This window comes from Ips typographus, linkage group LG3 (assembly GCF_016097725.1).
Source record: "Ips typographus isolate SLU linkage group LG3, UJ_Ityp_2.0, whole genome shotgun sequence".
In the NCBI taxonomy this organism is placed as follows: Eukaryota; Metazoa; Arthropoda; class Insecta; order Coleoptera; family Curculionidae; genus Ips; species Ips typographus.
Window position 1 is genome coordinate 19,850,583 of NC_138424.1, and position 23,915 is coordinate 19,874,497.

Here is a 23,915-nt window from a genome sequence, read left to right on the forward strand (position 1 = left end):
GTCCCAGAACTGTTTTAAATTGTCAGAGGCCTCTAGAACCATTTTGAAAGTTCCATAGACCTCTAAATGCAATTGAGCACCTTCTTAAAAGAACCAGAGGACTCTAACTGTCTTAAAACCTTCCCAGACATATTTTAAATGATCAGAGGCCTCTAGGATTGTTTTAAATCTTCCAGAGACCTCTAAATGCTACTGAGAACTTTCTGAAAAGTTCTAAAGCCCTCTACAACTGTCTTAAACCGTCCCAGAACTGTTTTAAATTGTCAGAGGCCTCTAGAACCATTTTGAAAGTTTCATAGACCTCTAAATGCAATTGAGCACCTTCTTAAAAAAACCAGAGGACTCTAACTGTCTTAAATCCTTCCCAGACATATTTTAAATGATCAGAGGCCTCTAGGATTGTTTTAAATCTTCCAGAGACCTCTAAATGCTTCTGAGAACTTTCTGAAAAGTTCTAGAGCCCTCTACAACTGTCTTAAACCTTCCCAGAACAGTTTTAAATTGTCATAACCCTCTATGACCATGTTTAAAGTTCCATAGACCTCTAAATGCCATTAAGAACTTTATAAAAAGTGCCAGATGCCACTACAAGTGTCTTACACCTTCCCAGAGTTGTTTTAAATTGTCAGAAACCTCTAGGACTATTTCACATAAGTTCCATAGACCTCAAAAAAGCAATTTCTCCAGACTTTTGTAGATAAACTATAATACAATAAACCTATAAAATAAGCTGCAGTCAACAAACAACTACTTCTACAAACATTCGTTCTCCTTAACCCTCACAAGTCGCAGTCGGACATCACTAAATCTGTCCAACGGACATTACTAATGGACAATTCATGATTTTACTTTAACCGTACAGTTTATGGACACGTCGGGATTTCCTCGGTTCTACCTGGGTTTTACGGACGTTCAAATAAAATTTTACGGCCACATTGAGTTTTATTAACTTTCCGGATCGAAAAGCGTAAAACAAATAATTTAGAGTGTCTGCCCTAGATAGATACGTGGAACTTTCCGGTGGCAAAGGACATAACATGGATAATGGAAAGAGAATTGCACAACTGAACGTTTGGTAGAAAAAGTCTAAAATAAGTAAATTTTTGGACGGAATTTTATAGCGTTTTGTGATTTATAGTTCTATAAGACCATTAAAATGATAATTTGAATGCTAGAAAAAGTGAATCTCTCTTAATTTTCTTTATCAACTGCCAACGTTTCGACACTATAGCAGTGCTATTATCAGGGCCTCAGATTTTGCTTCCTAGGACAAACCAGGCCGTATACAAATTTTTGCTACAATACTAACAAAATGACTTCGTCATTTACATTTCTTCATTACCGTGTGTAAATGAGACCAAACAAGGAAGGAACAAAGTAGTTTTACACACCTTGTATACAGAGTGGTCCAGTTCTAAATGTCAATAAGTTGACATGTAGATTATGTCATTTTCCTGAAGTGCTTCGTATGGAAAATATAGTCTTTCAAAAAATATCAGTTTGAAAAAAAAAAAAACATTTTTGCAAAAATGGCAATTTTTTATTTTGCTTCAAGAAGGTTCCAATGCAGGGCATATTTATGCCAGAGGATCTTTTTTTATTAGTTTTTAAAATTCAAAATCTCGGTAACATGAAGAGCTAGAGAGGTCAGTTTTGGGTCATTTTGTAGTTTTTTTAATCAATTTTCTAATGGCGTTTTAGTGAAATCTGTAAGAGTTCAAATAAAAAAGTTACAATAATTCAAAAAATTTGGAAAAATGATACTTTTGCAAAAAGTGTAATTTTGGAAATTTTTCATTTTGCTCCAGGATGGTTCCAATGCACAGCAAAGGGCATATTTATACCAAAGGACCTTAAATTAGGTGAAATAGGTACAAAAAAAGCAATTTACTATTTTTTTTTTTTCAAAAAAATTGGAAGAATTGGGGGGGTATTAGGGGTCTTTTTTTACTACTTTTTAAAATTCAATATCTCGGTAACATGAAGAGCTAGAGAGGCCAGTTTTGGCTCATTTTGTAGTTTTTTTAATCCTTTTTCTAATGGCGTTTTAGTGAAATTTGTAAGAGTTCAAATAAAAATGTTACAATTATTAAAAAAATTGGAAAAATGCCATTTTTGCAAAAAATTCAATTTTGGCAATTTCTCATTTTGTTCCAGGATGGTTCCAATGCACAGCAAAGGGCATATTTATACCAAAGGACCTTAAATTAGGTGAAATAGGTACAAAAAAAGCAATTTATTATTTTTTTTTTTTTTCAAAAAAATTGTAAGAATTGGGGGGTATTAGGGGTCTTTTTTTACTACTTTTTAAAATTCAATATCTCGGTAACATGAAGAGCTAGAGAGGGAGGCCAGTTTTGGCTCATTTTGTAGTTTTTTTAATCTATTTTCTAATAGCGTTTTAGTGATATCTGTAAGAGTTCAAATAAAAATGTTACAATTATTAAAAAAATTGGAAAAATACCATTTTTGCAAAAAATGCAAAATTGGCAATTTCTCATTTTGTTCCAGTATGGTTCCAATGCACAGCAAAGGGCATATTTATACCAAAGGACCTTAAATTAGGTGAAATAGGTACAAAAAAAGCAATTTATTTATTTTTTTTGAGCACCTTCTAAAAAGAATCAGAGGATTCTACAAGTGTGTTAAACCTTTCCAGACATATTTTAAATGATCAGAGGCCTCTAGGATTGATTTAAATGTTCCAGAGACCTCAAAATGCTACTGAGAACTTTCTGAAAAGTTCTAGAGCCCTCTACAACTGTCTTAAACCGTCCCAGAACTGTTTTAAATTGTCAGAGGTCTCTAGAACCATTTTGAAAGTTCCATAGACCTCTAAATGCAATTGAGCACGTTCTAAAAAGAACCAGAGAACTCTACAAGTGTATTAAACCTTTTCAGATTTATTTGAAATAGTTAGAGGCTCTTAGGATTGATTTAAATGTTCCAGAGACCTCAAAATGCTACTGAGAACTTTCTGAAAAGTTCTAGAGCCCTCTACAACTGTCTTAAACCGTCCCAGAACTGTTTTAAATTGTCAGAGGTCTCTAGAACCATTTTGAAAGTTCCATAGACCTCTAAATGCAATTGAGCACCTTCTAAAAAGAATCAGAGGATTCTACAAGTGTGTTAAACCTTTCCAGACATATTTTAAATGATCAGAGGCCTCTAGGATTGATTTAAATGTTCCAGAGACCTCAAAATGCTACTGAGAACTTTCTGAAAAGTTCTAAAGCCCTCTACAACTGTCTTAAACCGTCCCAGAACTGTTTTAAATTGTCAGAGGCCTCTAGAACCATTTTGAAAGTTCCATAGACCTCTAAATGCAATTGAGCACCTTCTAAAAAGAATCAGAGGATTCTGCAAGTGTGTTAAACCTTTCCAGACATATTTTAAATGACCAGAGGCTCTAGGATTGATTTAAATGTTCCAGAGACCTCAAAATGCTACTGAGAACTTTCTGAAAAGTTCTAAAGCCCTCTACAACTGTCTTAAACCGTCCCAGAACTGTTTTAAATTGTCAGAGGCCTCTAGAACCATTTTGAAAGTTCCATAGACCTCTAAATGCAATGGAGCACCTTCTAAAAAGAATCAGAGGATTCTACAAGTGTGTTAAACCTTTCCAGACATATTTTAAATGATCAGAGGCCTCTAGGATTGATTTAAATGTTCCAGAGACCTCAAAATGCTACTGAGAACTTTCTGAAAAGTTCTAGAGCCCTCTACAACTGTCTTAAACCGTCCCAGAACTGTTTTAAATTGTCAGAGGTCTCTAGAACCATTTTGAAAGTTCCATAGACCTCTAAATGCAATTGAGCACCTTCTAAAAAGAATCAGAGGATTCTACAAGTGTGTTAAACCTTTCCAGACATATTTTAAATGATCAGAGGCCTCTAGGATTGATTTAAATGTTCCAGAGACCTCAAAATGCTACTGAGAACTTTCTGAAAAGTTCTAAAGCCCTCTACAACTGTCTTAAACCGTCCCAGAACTGTTTTAAATTGTCAGAGGCCTCTAGAACCATTTTGAAAGTTCCATAGACCTCTAAATGCAATTGAGCACCTTCTAAAAAGAATCAGAGGATTCTGCAAGTGTGTTAAACCTTTCCAGACATATTTTAAATGACCAGAGGCTCTAGGATTGATTTAAATGTTCCAGAGACCTCAAAATGCTACTGAGAACTTTCTGAAAAGTTCTAAAGCCCTCTACAACTGTCTTAAACCGTCCCAGAACTGTTTTAAATTGTCAGAGGCCTCTAGAACCATTTTGAAAGTTCCATAGACCTCTAAATGCAATGGAGCACCTTCTAAAAAGAATCAGAGGATTCTACAAGTGTGTTAAACCTTTCCAGACATATTTTAAATGATCAGAGGCCTCTAGGATTGATTTAAATGTTCCAGAGACCTCAAAATGCTACTGAGAACTTTCTGAAAAGTTCTAAAGCCCTCTACAACTGTCTTAAACCGTCCCAGAACTGTTTTAAATTGTCAGAGGCCTCTAGAACCATTTTGAAAGTTCCATAGACCTCTAAATGCAATGGAGCACCTTCTAAAAAGAATCAGAGGATTCTACAAGTGTGTTAAACCTTTCCAGACATATTTTAAATGATCAGAGGCCTCTAGGATTGATTTAAATGTTCCAGAGACCTCAAAATGCTACTGAGAACTTTCTGAAAAGTTCTAGAGCCCTCTACAACTGTCTTAAACCGTCCCAGAACTGTTTTAAATTGTCAGAGGTCTCTAGAACCATTTTGAAAGTTCCATAGACCTCTAAATGCAATTGAGCACCTTCTAAAAAGAATCAGAGGATTCTACAAGTGTGTTAAACCTTTCCAGACATATTTTAAATGATCAGAGGCCTCTAGGATTGATTTAAATGTTCCAGAGACCTCAAAATGCTACTGAGAACTTTCTGAAAAGTTCTAAAGCCCTCTACAACTGTCTTAAACCGTCCCAGAACTGTTTTAAATTGTCAGAGGCCTCTAGAACCATTTTGAAAGTTCCATAGACCTCTAAATGCAATTGAGCACCTTCTAAAAAGAATCAGAGGATTCTACAAGTGTGTTAAACCTTTCCAGACATATTTTAAATGATCAGAGGCCTCTAGGATTGATTTAAATGTTCCAGAGACCTCAAAATGCTACTGAGAACTTTCTGAAAAGTTCTAGAGCCCTCTACAACTGTCTTAAACCGTCCCAGAACTGTTTTAAATTGTCAGAGGTCTCTAGAACCATTTTGAAAGTTCCATAGACCTCTAAATGCAATTGAGCACGTTCTAAAAAGAACCAGAGAACTCTACAAGTGTATTAAACCTTTTCAGATTTATTTGAAATAGTTAGAGGCTCTTAGGATTGATTTAAATGTTCCAGAGACCTCAAAATGCTACTGAGAACTTTCTGAAAAGTTCTAGAGCCCTCTACAACTGTCTTAAACCGTCCCAGAACTGTTTTAAATTGTCAGAGGTCTCTAGAACCATTTTGAAAGTTCCATAGACCTCTAAATGCAATTGAGCACCTTCTAAAAAGAATCAGAGGATTCTACAAGTGTGTTAAACCTTTCCAGACATATTTTAAATGACCAGAGGCTCTAGGATTGATTTAAATGTTCCAGAGACCTCAAAATGCTACTGAGAACTTTCTGAAAAGTTCTAAAGCCCTCTACAACTGTCTTAAACCGTCCCAGAACTGTTTTAAATTGTCAGAGGCCTCTAGAACAATTTTGAAAGTTCGATAGACCTCTAAATGCAATTGAGCACGTTCTAAAAAGAACCAGAGAACTCTACAAGTGTATTAAACCTTTTCAGATTTATTTGAAATAGTTAGAGGCTCTTAGGATTGTTTTAAATGTTCCAGAGGCCTTAAATGATACTGAGGACTTTCTGAAAAGTTCTAGAGCCCTCTACAACTGTCTTAAACCGTCCCAGAACTGTTTTAAATTGTCAGAGGTCTCTAGAACCATTTTGAAAGTTCCATAGACCTCTAAATGCAATTGAGCACCTTCTAAAAAGAATCAGAGGATTCTACAAGTGTGTTAAACCTTTCCAGACATATTTTAAATGATCAGAGGCCTCTAGGATTGATTTAAATGTTCCAGAGACCTCAAAATGCTACTGAGAACTTTCTGAAAAGTTCTAGAGCCCTCTACAACTGTCTTAAACCGTCCCAGAACTGTTTTAAATTGTCAGAGGCCTCTAGAACCATTTTGAAAGTTCCATAGACCTCTAAATGCAATGGAGCACCTTCTAAAAAGAATCAGAGGATTCTACAAGTGTGTTAAACCTTTCCAGACATATTTTAAATGATCAGAGGCCTCTAGGATTGATTTAAATGTTCCAGAGACCTCAAAATGCTACTGAGAACTTTCTGAAACGTTCTAGAGCCCTCTACAACTGTCTTAAACCGTCCCAGAACTGTTTTAAATTGTCAGAGGCCTCTAGAACCATTTTGAAAGTTCCATAGACCTCTAAATGCAATTGAGCACCTTCTTAAAAGAACCAGAGGACTCTAACTGTCTTAAAACCTTCCCAGACATATTTTAAATGATCAGAGGCCTCTAGGATTGTTTTAAATCTTCCAGAGACCTCTAAATGCTACTGAGAACTTTCTGAAAAGTTCTAAAGCCCTCTACAACTGTCTTAAACCGTCCCAGAACTGTTTTAAATTGTCAGAGGCCTCTAGAACCATTTTGAAAGTTTCATAGACCTCTAAATGCAATTGAGCACCTTCTTAAAAAAACCAGAGGACTCTAACTGTCTTAAATCCTTCCCAGACATATTTTAAATGATCAGAGGCCTCTAGGATTGTTTTAAATCTTCCAGAGACCTCTAAATGCTTCTGAGAACTTTCTGAAAAGTTCTAGAGCCCTCTACAACTGTCTTAAACCTTCCCAGAACAGTTTTAAATTGTCATAACCCTCTATGACCATGTTTAAAGTTCCATAGACCTCTAAATGCCATTAAGAACTTTATAAAAAGTGCCAGATGCCACTACAAGTGTCTTACACCTTCCCAGAGTTGTTTTAAATTGTCAGAAACCTCTAGGACTATTTCACATAAGTTCCATAGACCTCAAAAAAGCAATTTCTCCAGACTTTTGTAGATAAACTATAATACAATAAACCTATAAAATAAGCTGCAGTCAACAAACAACTACTTCTACAAACATTCGTTCTCCTTAACCCTCACAAGTCGCAGTCGGACATCACTAAATCTGTCCAACGGACATTACTAATGGACAATTCATGATTTTACTTTAACCGTACAGTTTATGGACACGTCGGGATTTCCTCGGTTCTACCTGGGTTTTACGGACGTTCAAATAAAATTTTACGGCCACATTGAGTTTTATTAACTTTCCGGATCGAAAAGCGTAAAACAAATAATTTAGAGTGTCTGCCCTAGATAGATACGTGGAACTTTCCGGTGGCAAAGGACATAACATGGATAATGGAAAGAGAATTGCACAACTGAACGTTTGGTAGAAAAAGTCTAAAATAAGTAAATTTTTGGACGGAATTTTATAGCGTTTTGTGATTTATAGTTCTATAAGACCATTAAAATGATAATTTGAATGCTAGAAAAAGTGAATCTCTCTTAATTTTCTTTATCAACTGCCAACGTTTCGACACTATAGCAGTGCTATTATCAGGGCCTCAGATTTTGCTTCCTAGGACAAACCAGGCCGTATACAAATTTTTGCTACAATACTAACAAAATGACTTCGTCATTTACATTTCTTCATTACCGTGTGTAAATGAGACCAAACAAGGAAGGAACAAAGTAGTTTTACACACCTTGTATACAGAGTGGTCCAGTTCTAAATGTCAATAAGTTGACATGTAGATTATGTCATTTTCCTGAAGTGCTTCGTATGGAAAATATAGTCTTTCAAAAAATATCAGTTTGAAAAAAAAAAAAACATTTTTGCAAAAATGGCAATTTTTTATTTTGCTTCAAGAAGGTTCCAATGCAGGGCATATTTATGCCAGAGGATCTTTTTTTATTAGTTTTTAAAATTCAAAATCTCGGTAACATGAAGAGCTAGAGAGGTCAGTTTTGGGTCATTTTGTAGTTTTTTTAATCAATTTTCTAATGGCGTTTTAGTGAAATCTGTAAGAGTTCAAATAAAAAAGTTACAATAATTCAAAAAATTTGGAAAAATGATACTTTTGCAAAAAGTGTAATTTTGGAAATTTTTCATTTTGCTCCAGGATGGTTCCAATGCACAGCAAAGGGCATATTTATACCAAAGGACCTTAAATTAGGTGAAATAGGTACAAAAAAAGCAATTTACTATTTTTTTTTTTTCAAAAAAATTGGAAGAATTGGGGGGGTATTAGGGGTCTTTTTTTACTACTTTTTAAAATTCAATATCTCGGTAACATGAAGAGCTAGAGAGGCCAGTTTTGGCTCATTTTGTAGTTTTTTTAATCCTTTTTCTAATGGCGTTTTAGTGAAATTTGTAAGAGTTCAAATAAAAATGTTACAATTATTAAAAAAATTGGAAAAATGCCATTTTTGCAAAAAATTCAATTTTGGCAATTTCTCATTTTGTTCCAGGATGGTTCCAATGCACAGCAAAGGGCATATTTATACCAAAGGACCTTAAATTAGGTGAAATAGGTACAAAAAAAGCAATTTATTTATTTTTTTTTTCCAAAAAAATTGGAAGAATTGGGGGGGTATTAGGGGTCTTTTTTTACTACTTTTTAAAATTCAATATCTCGGTAACATGAAGAGCTAGAGAGGGAGGCCAGTTTTGGCTCATTTTGTAGTTTTTTTAATCTATTTTCTAATAGCGTTTTAGTGATATCTGTAAGAGTTCAAATAAAAATGTTACAATTATTAAAAAAATTGGAAAAATACCATTTTTGCAAAAAATGCAAAATTGGCAATTTCTCATTTTGTTCCAGGATGGTTCCAATGCACAGCAAAGGGCATATTTATACCAAAGGACCTTAAATTAGGTGAAATAGGTACAAAAAAAGCAATTTATTATTTTTTTTTTTTTTCAAAAAAATTGTAAGAATTGGGGGGTATTAGGGGTCTTTTTTTACTACTTTTTAAAATTCAATATCTCGGTAACATGAAGAGCTAGAGAGGGAGGCCAGTTTTGGCTCATTTTGTAGTTTTTTTAATCTATTTTCTAATAGCGTTTTAGTGATATCTGTAAGAGTTCAAATAAAAATGTTACAATTATTAAAAAAATTGGAAAAATACCATTTTTGCAAAAAATGCAAAATTGGCAATTTCTCATTTTGTTCCAGTATGGTTCCAATGCACAGCAAAGGGCATATTTATACCAAAGGACCTTAAATTAGGTGAAATAGGTACAAAAAAAGCAATTTATTTATTATTTTTTTCCAAAAAAATTGGAAGAATTGGGGGGGTATTAGGGGTCTTTTTTTACTACTTTTTAAAATTCAATATCTCGGTAACATGAAGAGCTAGAGAGGCCAGTTTTGGCTCATTTTGTAGTTTTTTTAATCTAATCTAAAATTAGTGAAATCTGTAAGAGTTCAAATAAAAAAGTAACAATCATTCAAAAAATTTGAAAAATGCAATATTTGCAAAAAGTTGGCATTTTCATACCAAAGGACCTTAAATTCGGTGAAATAAGGGGTCTTTTTGTAATCACTTTACACGTTGAAATTTGCTGTTACACTTTTTTGCGATTTCATTTCAGGACACCCTGTATAAAAATTAAATTAAAATTGCTGCAATTTATTCTTTGTGCTAACCATACGTACAATTTACATACAGGGTGTTTAAAAGTTTAATTTAAACTGTCACGATTTTTTAACTGAAATTTGACAGACTGTATCTTTCTTAGGAAACGTTTTTCAGGAAAATGACTTAATAACTGGACTGAACCACTCTATATAAATTGTGATTTTAATACATTGTAAGTAAATCCATTAAACTGAAAATGCTTGGCAGTTCATTAAATATTTATTTTTGTTTATAATCCGATAAGCACTGAAGTAAAAAATGGCACTTTTCCAAAGACCGTATCAGATTGAATCGGCACGAAAGTTAGCATTAAACAAACTGTTATTTAATAACACGAACGTAGCTTTGAGTTACCCGATGCAAATCGCACAATAAAAATCAATTACCGCGTTCGCCACTTTAAAATGCCTCAAAATGCGGTTGACACACTTTTGCAAACGGGACTCGATCAGCGATTTACAAGAAAATCGTTTTTTTAGCCCCTTTAGAAGCCACTTTTCAAGTTTTTAGAGACAAGGAAGCGATTAAGGATATTTAGGTGTCAGCAATTTACTAGCTATAAATTGGCTTTAAAAAATTTTAAAAATTGAAGAAAGTGGATTACTTAACTTTAAAGTAAAATAGGAGTTTATGAATACCCAACTCAATGATCGTTGCTCTTTCAGAGTAATTTATTACAACTTTTTTAACTCCTTTCGATTGCTCCTGTTCAAATTTTGACACCGCTTTTCTCCCTGATTGTAATAAATTCTGTAGTGTGTTATTGGTTTGGAAATTTAATGAGGATTCCAAAAATGTGCTCAAAACAGTCAATTTCTCACTCCAAGTGGCTTTTACCAGCGATTTTGTTCCTGACTCTCCTTTCAAACTCTGCTTCTGACAGTTCAAACGTTGACAACGCTTTTTCCCTGACTGTACTAAAGTTTGTATTGTTTTTTCAAGTTACAGGATAGACAATTTAATGGGTATTCTAAAAATACACTTAAAACAGTAAATTTCTAAATCAAAGTGGCTTTTACAGGCGATTTTGTTCTTGACTGTCCTTTCAGCTGTGTTTTTGGCAGTTCAAATTTTGACACCACTTTTATTACTGACTGTACCAAATTTTGTAGTGTTTTTTTAGGTTATTGCATAGGAAATTTAATGGGAATTCCAAAAATGTGCTTAAAACAGTAATTTTCTTACTTTAAGTGGGTTTTACAGGCAATTTTGTCCCTGACTGTCCTTTCAAACTGTGTTTCTGGCAGTTCAAATTTTGACACCACTTTTATCTCTGACTGTACCAAATTTTGTAGTATTTTTTTGAGGTTATTGGATGGAAAATTAAATGAAGATTCCAAAAATGTGCTTAAAACAATCATTTTCATACTCCAAGTGTGTTTTACAGGCGATTTTGTCCCTGACTGTCCTTTCAAGCTATCATTCTGGCAGTTCAAACTTTGACACCGCTTTTTTCCCTCACTGTACCAAACTTTGTAGTGTTCTTTAAGTTAGTGGATAGCAAATTTAATGAGGATTCCAAAAATGTGCTTAAAACAGTCATTTTCGTACTCCAAGTGAGTTTTACAGACAATTTTGTCCCCGACTGTCAAAACTGTGTTCAGAAGTTCCAAAAATCAGGTATTAGAGGTGTTTTTAACGTACTTTATGAAATTCAATATCTCGGTAACATGACGAGCTAGAGAGGCCATTTTCAACTGATTTTTTAGTATTTTTTATGCTTTTTCAAATGGCGTTGGAACGAATTTCCTGCGAATTTAAATGAAGGAGCTACGATTTTTCAAAAAGTATGAAAATTCAATTTTTGCCAAAAGTGCAATTTTACCAAATTTTTATTTTGCTTCATAAAGGTTCCAATGCACAGCAAAGAGAAATATTTATACCAAAGAGAACCTTAAATTAGGTAAAATAAGCACAAAAAAAACACTTTAAAATTATTCACTTTTCAAAAAAATTGAAACAATGGGGGGGTATTAGAGGTGTTTTTAACGTACTTTTTGAAATTCAATATCTCGGTAACATGAGGAGCTAGAGAGGCCATTTTCAACTCATTTTGTAGTATTTTTTATGCTTTTTCAAATAGCGTTGGAATGAATTCCCTGCGAATTTAAATAAAAGAGATACGATTTTTCAAAAAGTATGAAAATTAAATTTTTGACAAAAGTGCAATTTTACCAAATTTTTATTTTGCTTCATAAAGGTTCCAATGCACAGCAAAGGGCATATTTATACCAAAGAACCTTAAATTCAGTAGAATAAGCACAAAAAAACACTTTAAAACTTTTCATTTTTCAAAAAAATTGAAACAATGGGGGGGTATTAGAGCTGTTTTTAACGTACTTTTTGAAATTTAATATCTCGGTAACATGAGTAGCTAGAGAGGCCATTTTTTAACTCATTTTTTAGTATTTTTTATGCTTTTTCAAATGGCGTTGGAACGAATTTCCTCCGAATTTAAATAAAGGAGCTACAATTTTTCAAAAAGTCAAAAAATTCAATTTTTGCCAAAAGTGCAATTTTACAAAATTTTTATTTTGCTCCATAAAGGTTCCAGTTCACAGCAAAGAGCACATTTATACCAAAGAACCTTAAATTAGGTAAAATAAGCACAAAAAAAAGCATTTTAAAATTATTCCTTTTCAAAAAAAATGAAACCAAAAATTAAATTTTTGTCAAAAGTGCAATTTTAGCAAATTTTTATTTTGTTCCATAAAGGTTCCAATGCATATTTATACCAAAGAACTTTAAAACTGTGTTTTTGGCACTTTGACACCACTTTTCTCACTGACTGTACAAATTTAAAAGAAAAAAATACGGAGCCACGCTCACTTGAAAAATCAATCTAGTTGAAAAATGGGTTTTTGACCTGTAACTCTTTGAGGAAAACCTTAAGGACAAAACACCTAAATGTAATCATGTAGAGCAAGAAATTTGCTATAACTTTCTTCATTAACCTCTTTTGATAGCTCCTTAGATAACGGAGCTATGCTCCCTTAAAAAATCACATTCTATCACTTTTTGACTTGTAACTCTTCGAGGAAGGCCTTAATGACAAACGTAATCTTGTAGAGAATAAAATTTGCTACAACTTCCTTCATTAACTCTTTTTGATACAAAACTAGTGAGTAATAAGTATATTATTAAACAGTCGTAGAAAAAATCTGTTTTCTAGGCTATAAAAGGTTTCAGAGGTATTAGCAAAACATTTTGTCAAATTTCAACATTCCGTATCTCTAAAATACAAAAAAAATTTTTGGACGAACTACCATAACTTGAAGTCCTGCGCATATGTTATGAAACAACCTGGGTGGTCTCTCCCTCTGAGGGTGGTTTAATAAGGTAAAATAATGTCTTTTGGCCTTATTGAACACATTTATTACTTACAATACAGGGTGGTCTAGTTTTAAATGTCAATAATTCACCCATCCATAGCCAATTAAAAAATAAGTTGACATTCATTATCTCATTTTCCTGAAAAGTGTTTCTTAAAGAAAACACAGTCCTTCAAATTTCTGTTTAAAAAATAGTTTTTTTTATCATAACTGTCAGACCGTTGGAGCAATATTGATCAAATTTGGAACAAGCACTCTATTACACGTTATTACGGTCAAAGACCCAAAACTAACCCAATCCAACTTAAAAATTGTCTTGGAAACGGAAAATTCACTTAAGAAGTTTAAAAAATATTATTGTAGCCTGTTTTTATAGTTTCCAGACAAACTAAAAGACTTTTGAAAATTGAATTAGAAAAGATAAAAATTTCAAAAGCTTAAAAATTGTGTTTGTAACCAGTTTTCATGCAAATCGAGAGACTTAAATACTAAAAATTGACTTGTAGACATAAAAACTACTTTTTCAAGAACTTGTTATTACAAATTCATACATTTAAACCTTAAAAATTGACTTGAACTCCAAAATGTGACTGAACTAATGAAAAGTGACATCAGAAGCTTAAAATTTGCATTTGAAGTAAGTTTTCATAATTTGAAGACAAATTTCAATATTTTAGTTCTGAAAATAGTCTTAGATGCAGGACATTGACATTAGATTCATGAAAATTGTCTTGAAAACGAACTTTTCGTGCTTTTTACTTTGCTTTTCATTTTCTTCGACTTCTGGACTATTTTTAGTGCTTCAAAACTGCTTTCAGCTTGGAAAATCGAGTTTCAAGACTATCTTCACCAAGTTATTGACATAGCAAACCTAAAACACAATTTTTACATTCTTCATAGACTTAAAATGGCATTCCAAGCTTTGTCACTATTAAATCGACTTCTAGACACCTCAGTGCTAAAAATTCGGGTATTTCTTAATAAACTAGACTGTTTTTAGTGTTTTAAGGCTGTTTTCAATGCCTCAAATCGAGTTTCAAGACTATCTTTACAAAGTTTTTGACTTATCAGGCCTAAAAGCCAGTGTGTCCAATGACCATAGTCTTGAAAATGTTATTTCAAGCTTCTTCACTATTAAATTGACTTCTACACTCATAGGTGCAATAAATTGTAGCACCTCTAAGAAATTCAGACTGTTTTTAGTGCTTTTTAAGACTGAAAAATCGAGTTTAAGACTATTTCCAAAAGTCAAGTTTCTTCAGTAATAAAAGTAAAAAATTTTGGTACCAAATGCTACAATAATAGTCTTGAGAACTAATTTTTAGAAATAAAATAGTCCGAAAATTTAATTTACTTATAGACTTGTTGTCCAGTAAAGAAAATTCAGTTGTACACCAATTAAAGTCTTGAAAATGTACTTTTGGACTCTCTTTAGTCCTAGTAAAGTCAGTTCTAGCATTAAAAGTCAACTTTTATACTATTTTTAGTAGTAAAAAATGAGTTTCATGCACAATACAATCTTTGTCTTGATTTCCGGACTTTTTTTAGTTTTTGAATGCCAGTTTCAGACACTCAACCAGGATGACAGTCTGAGAAAGCGAATCATAATAGAATTCCTAATAGTAAAAAGCAAGTTTTTAGACTATTCAGTACAAATTTGGACTTTCACAAGTCTTGAATGTTCAGTTTTAAACTATAAAACGATTTTTTAAATTGAAATTTGGAGGACTGTATCTTCCTTAGGAAACGTTTTTCAGAAAAATGACACAATGCAAGTCAACTTATTTTTTGATTAGCTATCAAATGGTGAATTATTGACACTTAAAACTGGACCACCCTGTATATCGAAGTTCGCATGCCAAAATCGCGCAAGTCATGGGTTATTAAATTCAATTCCATTTCAAAAGACCGCTTACCCCAAAAAATATCCAGGTACAGTCCGCACTTTAACATCCAGAAACCGGGTCGACCGTTTAATATTGCATAAACTGTCGATTCGACTTTTCCAAGGTGGAACCGACCAATTTTTCCTTTTTCTTCTATTTCCCTCAAGCTTCCCGTAATTTATTTTTTTTTTACCTTTTCTTCCAGGGATGTAGTTGCGGTTTTGTCGTGTAGTATGACCGAACTGCAGTCGACCGTCGAGTTTTCAGTCGAACTATACAAATTCTACAATGTCGACCTGTTTCAACGCGGGTAAGTCCTAACGATGCCGTAATTGTATCCGAAACTCGTTTTTTCTTTTTTTTTTGTGGATAGAATTTATCAAGTGCGCTCTTCCCTGCGCGTTTCGGCCAAATTGGGTGCTGAAGTTGAGGTAGCCACTCCGGAAGTGACCACTGGTCTTGGATCGGCCACTGTAATTGGAAATTATGGAGCTTGCAAACCTTTTAAGATCCTTTACAGGAATGAGGAGATTACGTTAAAGGATGTTGTTTTATTCAGGTCAGTAGACGATTTTATTTCTTCTTTTAACTGCTAAACCAACTGGTTTTCGAATAGGTATTACAAATTACCTTTCAAAATTACCTTCAAAAAAATATGTAAAGTGGTTCCAAAACTATCTTCTGATCTTTAAAAAGCAGTTTCTTGCAGCTCAGAAACACCAAAACGTCACCAGTGTCTTTCAAACTGTCTTATGAGACTTGAAAGGATTGCAAGATGATGACAAAATTTCTCAGTTTGGCAACATTGCACACACTCTTCAAACCAAAATAGTATAATGCGTCTATTTAGCAAATTTTTCAGTTTGGTAACTTTGCGACCACACTTTGAACCAAATTAGTCGAATTTGTCAGTTAGGCAACATTGCAAACGCATTTCAACTAAATTAGAAGAATTTCTTAGTTTGGCATCATTGCAAATACACTTTGGAACCAACTTGGTAGAAAATGTCATTTATCAGCAATGTAAAAACTCTTCTAACCAAATAATTAGAATTTATCAGTTTAGCATCATTGCAAACACTCTTCAAATCAAATTGGACAACATTTCTCAGTTTGACAACATTGCCCACACTCTTCAAACCAAAATAGTAGAATTTATCAGTTTGGCACCATTGCAAACACTCTTCGAATCAAATTCAACAACATTTTTTAGTTTGGCAAACATTGCACACACTTTTCAAAGCAAAATAGTAGAATTTGTCTATTTAGCAACATTGCAAACACACTTTGAACCAAACAAGTAGAATTTGTCAGTTTGGCAACATTCCAATGATACTTTAAACCAAATTAGTTAAATTTGTCAGTTTGGCAACATTGCAACCACACTTTGAACCAAATTAGTCAAATTTGTCAGTTAGGCAACATTGCAAACACATTTCAACTAAATTAGAAGAATTTTTCAGTTAGGCAACATTGCAAATACACTTTGGAACCAACTTGGTAGAAAATGTAATTTATCAACTATGGAAACACTTCTAACCAAATATTTAGAATTTATCAGTTTAGCATCATTGCAAACACTCATCGAACCAAATTCGACAAAATTTCTCAATTTGGCAACATTGCACACACTCTTCATATCAAAATAGTACAATTTGTCTATTTAGCAACATTGCAAACACACTTTGAACCAAATAAGTAGAATTTGCCAGTTTGGCAACATTCTAATGATACTTTAAACCAAATTAGCCAAATTTGTCAGTTTGGTAACATTACAACCACACTTTGAACTAGTTTAGTCAAATTTGTCAGTTAGGCAACATTGCAAACACATTTCAACTAAATTAGAAGAATTTTTCAGTTAGGCCACATTGCAAATACCCTTTGGAACCAACTTGGTAGAAAATGTCAATTTATCAACAATGCAAACACTCTTCGAAACAAATTCGAAAAAAATTTATCAGTTTGGCAACATTGCCCACATTCTTCAAACCAAAATAGTAGAATTTGTCTATTTAGCAACATTGCAAACACACTTTGAAGCAAATAAGTAGAATTTGTCAGTTTGGCAACATTCCAATGATACTTCAAACCAAATTAGCCAAATTTGTCAGTTTAATTTTAGTAACATTACAACTACACTTTGAACCAGTTTAGTCGAATTTTTCAGTTAGGCAACATTGCAAATACACTTTGAATCCAACTTGATAGAAAATGTCATTTATCAGCAATGCAAACACACTTCTAACCAAATAATTAGAATTTATCAGTTTAGCATCATTGCAAACATTTTTCAAATCAAATTGGACAACATTTCTCAGTTTGGCAACATTGCACACACTTCAAACCAAAATAGTAGAATTTATCAGTTTGGCACCATTGCAAACACTCTTCGAACCAAATTCGACAACATTTTTTAGTTTGGCAACATTGCACACACACTTTGAACCAAATAAAGTAGAATTTGTCAGTTTGGCAACATTCCAATAATTCAAACCAAATTAGCGAAATTTGTCAGTTTAATTTTAGTAACATTACAACTACACTTTGAACCAGTTTAGTCGAATTTGTCAGTTCAACTAAATTAGAAGAATTTGTCAGTTAGGCACAAAAACGAAGACAACAATAAATATTGAATTGACAACATTGACAGTTTGACAGGATATCAAATGTCAATATTGTCAATGTCAAATACGTACAATACCACAAATTTCCAGATTTGCCCAACTCTACTTTAAACCAAATTGGTGGAATTGTCAGTTTGGCAACATTGCAAACACTCTTCGACCTGAAAATTAGTCGAATTTGATAACTTGGCAACATTGCAAACACACTTTGAACCAAATTAGTAAAACTTGACAATATTGCAACTAACTTCCGAATTCAAGTAGGAAATGAGTCAATTTCCGAGTTTTAAGAACAATAACGTCTGTGGCCCTGTTGAGAGAAAAATTAGTTAAGTTTGAACTCCTCTGGCGGCTAAACGATTTAACCTATCAACCAGTGTTGTCATATCTTTAGAAAGCCCATTTCATTGGCTATTTATTGACGTACAAAAATTTATATAGTGTGTACCAAATAAGCGAGTTATTTACGGTTGAATTAAACACTGCATTAAAAAAGATGGAAAGTAAGTTCATCAATTTTGACGCCCTCTAACGGCCATATCAATAAATCAACCGACCAGTGTTATCATATCTTTAGAAAGTCCATTTCATTGGCTATCTATTGACGTACAAAAATTTATGTAGTGTGTACCAAATAACCGAGTTATTTACCATTGAATGAAACACTGCACTAAAAAAGATGGAAAGTAAGTTTATCAATTTTGACGCCCTCTAACAGCCAAATCAATAAATCAACCGACCAGTGTTGTCACATCTTTAGAAAGCCAATTTCATTGGCTATCTATTGACGTACAAAAATTTATATAGTGTGTACCAAATAAGCGAGTTATTTACCATTGAATGAAACACTGCACTAAAAAAGATGGAAAGTAAGTTTATCAATTTTGACGCCCTCTAACAGCCAAATCAATAAATCAACCGACCAGTGTTGTCACATCTTTAGAAAGCCAATTTCATTGGCTATCTATTGACGTACAAAAATTTATATAGTGTGTACCAAATAAGCGAGTTATTTACCATTGAATGAAACACTGCACTAAAAAAGATGGAAAGTAAGTTTATCAATTTTGACGCCCTCTAACGGCCAAATCAATAAATCAACCGACCAGTGTTGTCATATATTTAGAAAGCCCATTTCATTGGCTATCTATTGACGTACAAAAATTTATATAGTGTGTACCAAATAAGCGAGTTATTTACCATTGAATGAAACACTGCACTAAAAAAGATGGAAAGTAAGTTTATCAATTTTGACGCCCTCTAACGGCCAAATCAATAAATCAACCGACCAGTGTTGTCATATATTTAGAAAGCCCATTTCATTGGCTATCTATTGACGTACAAAAATTTATATAGTGTGTACCAAATAAGCGAGTTATTTACCATTGAATGAAACACTGCACTAAAAAAGATGGAAAGTAAGTTTATCAATTTTGACGCCCTCTAACGGCCAAATCAATAAATCAACCGACCAGTGTTGTCATATCTTTGGAAAGCCCATTTCATTGGCTATCTATTGACGTACAAAAATTTATATAGTGTGTACCAAATAAGCGAGTTATTTACCATTGAATGAAACACTGCACTAAAAAAGATGGAAAGTAAGTTTATCAATTTTGACGCCCTCTAACGGCCAAATCAATAAATCAACCGACCAGTGTTGTCATATATTTAGAAAGCCCATTTCATTGGCTATCTATTGACGTACAAAAATTTATATAGTGTGTACCAAATAAGCGAGTTATTTACCATTGAATGAAACACTGCACTAAAAAAGATGGAAAGTAAGTTTATCAATTTTGACGCCCTCTAACGGCCAAATCAATAAATCAACCGACCAGTGTTGTCATATATTTAGAAAGCCCATTTCATTGGCTATCTATTGACGTACAAAAATTTATATAGTGTGTACTAAATAAGGGAGTTATTTACCATTGAATGAAACACTGCACTAAAAAAGGTGGAAAGTAAGTTCATCAACTTTGACGCCCCCTAACGGCCCTATCAATAAATCAACCAACCAGTGTTGTCATATCTTTAGAAAGCCCATTTCATTGGCTATCTATTGACGTACAAAAATTTATATAGTGTGTACCAAATAAGCGAGTTATTTACCATTGAATGAAACACTGCACTAAAAAAGATGGAAAGTAAGTTTATCAATTTTGACGCCCTCTAACGGCCAAATCAATAAATCAACCGACCAGTGTTGTCATATCTTTAGAAAGCCCATTTCATTAGCTATCTATTGACGTACAAAAATTTATATAGTGTGTACTAAATAAGGGAGTTCTTTACCATTGAATGAAACACTGCACTAAAAAAGATGGAAAGTAAGTTTATCAATTTTGACGCCCTCTAACGGCCAAATCAATAAATCAACCAACCAGTGTTGTCACATCTTTAGAAAGTCCATTTCATTGGCTATCTATTGACGTACAAAAATTTATATAGTGTGTACCAAATAAGCGAGTTATTTACCATTGAATGAAACACTGCACTAAAAAAGATGGAAAGTAAGTTCATCAACTTTGACGCCCCCTAACGGCCCTATCAATAAATCAACCAACCAGTGTTGCCATACCGTTGGAAAGTCCATTTCATTCCATATCCATCGACATATAAAAATCCATCATTATGTGTCAAATAAGATTGTTATTCACGATTGAATGAAAGAGCGTATGAAACATTTTATAACACGTAAATTTGGCGAAACGTGGCACGTGACCTAAAAAACACGTGGAAAAAATAGTTGGGTAAAGTCACGTGACTTTTTTCATAAAATAAATGTCAAAATTGCCGCTAAAAGTCACGTGACACTTCACCAAAAAAAAGGTCAAAATGGTGGAATTGTGTGTGCGTGTGTCAGTTGACTTTCACAGAACAGAAAAGTAAAACATATTCAGCACAATGGCAGGAAAAAAAATCACGTGACCTTATGTGAATAAAACAATTAAAACATGTCAAAATGGCGGAAATGTCACATGATCTTAAAAAAAAATGGTTAAAAGTCATAACCATTGTCAAAACCGGGTCGAACATAAAGTTTAATTTTTTTTTGGTAATTCTTAAAAAAATAATGGGAAACCTCCAAGTTCAGCTAAGCGTAACTCGGTTATTTGGAAAAATATGAAAAAAATGTAAAAGAGGAAAGTTATAGGAAATTTTACCCTTTACCAGAATGCGTTAGGACACTTTTGCCCTAAAGGGCCTTGTCAGGGAGATATTCCTTAAAAACTGTATCAAGTGTTTTTAAAGACCCTAAACAAGTTTAACCAAGCGTAACTCGGTTATTTGGGAAAATATCAGAAAAGTGTTGAAAGAGAAAATTGTAGGGAATTTTACGCTCTACAAGAGGGTACTACATTAGGGTACTTTTACCCTAAAGGGTCTCCTAAGGGAGATACTCCCTAAAATGTTCCATGGAACGTAAAAACAAATGCGGCCACTAGAGGGCTTGATATCACAAATAAAAATATAAAAAAAGTGTAAAAGGCGAATTTTTACGTTGTTTTTCAATTTAACTCAATTTTGTTATAAATTTTTAAAAACATAACTTTTAGCTTATTTCAAATCTGCATATACAGGGTGGTCCAGTTTCCATGGCGGAAGCTTCAGAGAGCGATTTGCATTATAAACATATTCGAGAAAAGCTTCGTTAAAGAAATACAGGGGGTTACAGTTTTATATATTTTTTAATTTTTGCTTTATAGTGCTTACAGTTTTAGAGATATTTATACAGAGTGTCCCATTTAAAAAAAAAATATGTTTGGTTCATATCATAAAAACGATTTGCTCCAGAAAAGAAAAACGATTTAAATATTTGGATTTGTAGCTTTTCTGCTTCGTTAATGATAAATAAAATACCAGGAGAGTTCCAAATTGTCATATTTTCAAAATCACCCGGTAGCTCAGACACTAGGGCAGCTGTGTAAAGTACGACTATCCCTTCACAAAAATCGAGCACAGTTTCGCGAAAATAGCATTGCATTGAGACACCCTGTACATGTACCCGGAAAACTGTATTTAGCTTCTCTGGATGCAGTCGACCGCTAAAATCCGTAATCTGGAAGCGTCTAATCCTAACCCCACTTTCATCTATTTGCCAGTCTGGAAATGCAAATAGGGTGGTCCACCTCACGGCCCCTAATATCCCAATTAATCCGGTCTTATTGCGGATGTCACAGAATTCTGGAACCGTTAATCTGGCGGAAATTCATCCAGACATTTCCGGAATGTTGAATAATTGAGTCAGTAGTTTTTTTGTTGGTCCCTTTGATTTCCAATTATAATCAAACCAACGGAAATAGCTTTATAGATCAGTTATAAGTGAAAATTAGCACTACCGCGTTAGTTTCTAAAAAAAATTCCTATATATCTTCAGTCAGAAACTCCAGAGGGTAATTTAAAATTTTTGTAGTGTTAGTAGTACTGTAGTTAACTTGTAAATAATGCAGGACAGCTGATTGTGCTTAAAGAAATTTTAGAGAAACTTGGAAGAAGTATATAGAACAGTTGTTCTTTGTTGTTGAGAGAGGAGACCCACTCCCTATTCAGACATTATATCATAAAAGAGGAAGTTAAAGTCTCTAAAAGGTCTACTGACAGTTTTCTCAATGTGTCTGTTCCAAAAAAGTGTATGCTAAATTAACTAAACAAACTAAATAACGGTTAAAACTAAATGACAAAAAGAAAATTAAATAGATAGATTAGATTCAGCAGAATTCGGGACGACTACATGGTGTGGTACGAGACGGAGTTTTCCGACTGTCTGCCTTCGATTATCTGCTTTAATGTCTTCTTCCTTGTCAGCCCACTCCTGGATATAAGCTTTTCCTAACATCTTCCGATCAACGCAGGACATATCAAGAATTGATGGATAGAGAAAGAAATTTTGTTACTAGGATTGTAAATAAAATGTTTCACTCATAATAAACAATTTATTTCGTACTGGACTAAAAAACTGAACACAAATACAATTTAGCAATTCCTAATTATTGTTCATTTGTGATGTTTATTTCTATTTTAGGTGTCACATGTTAGTGGATGCAAACAACTTGAGGGATTCACTGAACCGAGCCGATTTTTCGCTGATTTTGGACTTGTGGTTCAGTGACACCACCGTCAACGCCATGACTCTAGTGTCTTCCAGAACGTTGCAACTGAACTTTTCCCCAATCGAAGGGCTTCACTATCATTTACCTGTCGTCTTCGATTATTTCCATTTATCAGCGGTATCGATTACAATTCACGCCGCCCTCACTGCCTTAGTACAACCATCAATGAAGTACGTATCTCAGTTCACCATTAGGTTTTCTGTATTTATCTAAAATGTACTGAAAATTTGTTTTTGTTAATATTACACCCCTCAGACTGATAAAATATCATTATTTTTTTTTAGGAAAGGAATCTTGCGTTATGTTCAGAGCTGGTAAGAGATTTCAAATACAGTGTGTGCCCAGGATAAGGAGGGCTACTATGGGAATTTTGTTAAAAGTGCAAATTGATTTTTAACATATTTTGAAAAAAAATAATTTAATTTACGTTTTTTTTTCACATCAAATTTTTATTTGTTTTTTCATTTTTAAAACAAATTTTGAAAGCCCTATTTATTCCGAATTTTGTTTTTTTTTTCAAAACTTGCCAAGAAAATTCTTCTAGGAAGGATTAGAAAATTTCAGATTTTATTTTTTTACAGCCAAAAGGTGCATTTTATAAGAACACTGTGTATTACGTTAAGAATTTCAAGTTTGTCAGTTGGACAGTTTTCGAAATTTTTACAAAAAAGAGCGAATTTAAATGACCAACTTTGACGGCATCTATCGGCCAAACGGAATAACTTAGCCGCGACACGTGATAGCCCAGTGATGTTATTTTTAGGTTAGTGAATAAGATATTTAAAGAGGATTTAAAAAACTTGTTTAAAAATGTAATTTTTTTACTCCAAGCGGATTTTACAGGCGACTTTGTCTCTTTTGACTGTTCTTTCAAACTGTATTTCTGGCATTTCAAATTTTGACACCACTTTTCTCCCTGACTGTACTAGACTTTGTAGTGTTTTTTTGGGTTATTTGATAGAAAATTTAATAAGGATTTCAACAATGTGCTTAAAAGTATCATTTTTTCACTAAAAGTGGGATTTACAGTCGATTTTGCCCCTGACTGTCTTTTTAAACTGTATTTCTGGCAGTTCAAATTTTGACACCACTTTTCTCCCTGACTGTACAAGACTTTGTAGTGTTTTTTGGGTTATTTGATAGAAAATTTAATAAGGATTTCAACAATGTGCTTAAAAGTATCATTTTTTCACTCCAAGTGGGATTTACAGTCGATTTTGTCCC

At 33.4% G+C, this 23,915-nt stretch overlaps 1 protein-coding gene across 1 annotated transcript in view; it reads left to right on the forward strand.

The window, feature by feature from the left end:
* The window catches only part of LOC145726089 (protein FAM135A), a 63,388-nt gene that overhangs the window by 7,621 nt on the left and 31,852 nt on the right, over positions 1-23,915 (forward strand). Inside the window, exons 2-5 of the mRNA XM_081975033.1 lie at positions 15,153-15,257; positions 15,321-15,506; positions 22,604-22,861; positions 22,976-23,005. Of these exons, the coding sequence (XP_081831159.1) occupies positions 15,181-15,257; positions 15,321-15,506; positions 22,604-22,861; positions 22,976-23,005 (551 nt within the window). The 5' untranslated portion in view covers positions 15,153-15,180. The remainder of the gene's footprint in view (positions 1-15,152; positions 15,258-15,320; positions 15,507-22,603; positions 22,862-22,975; positions 23,006-23,915) is intronic.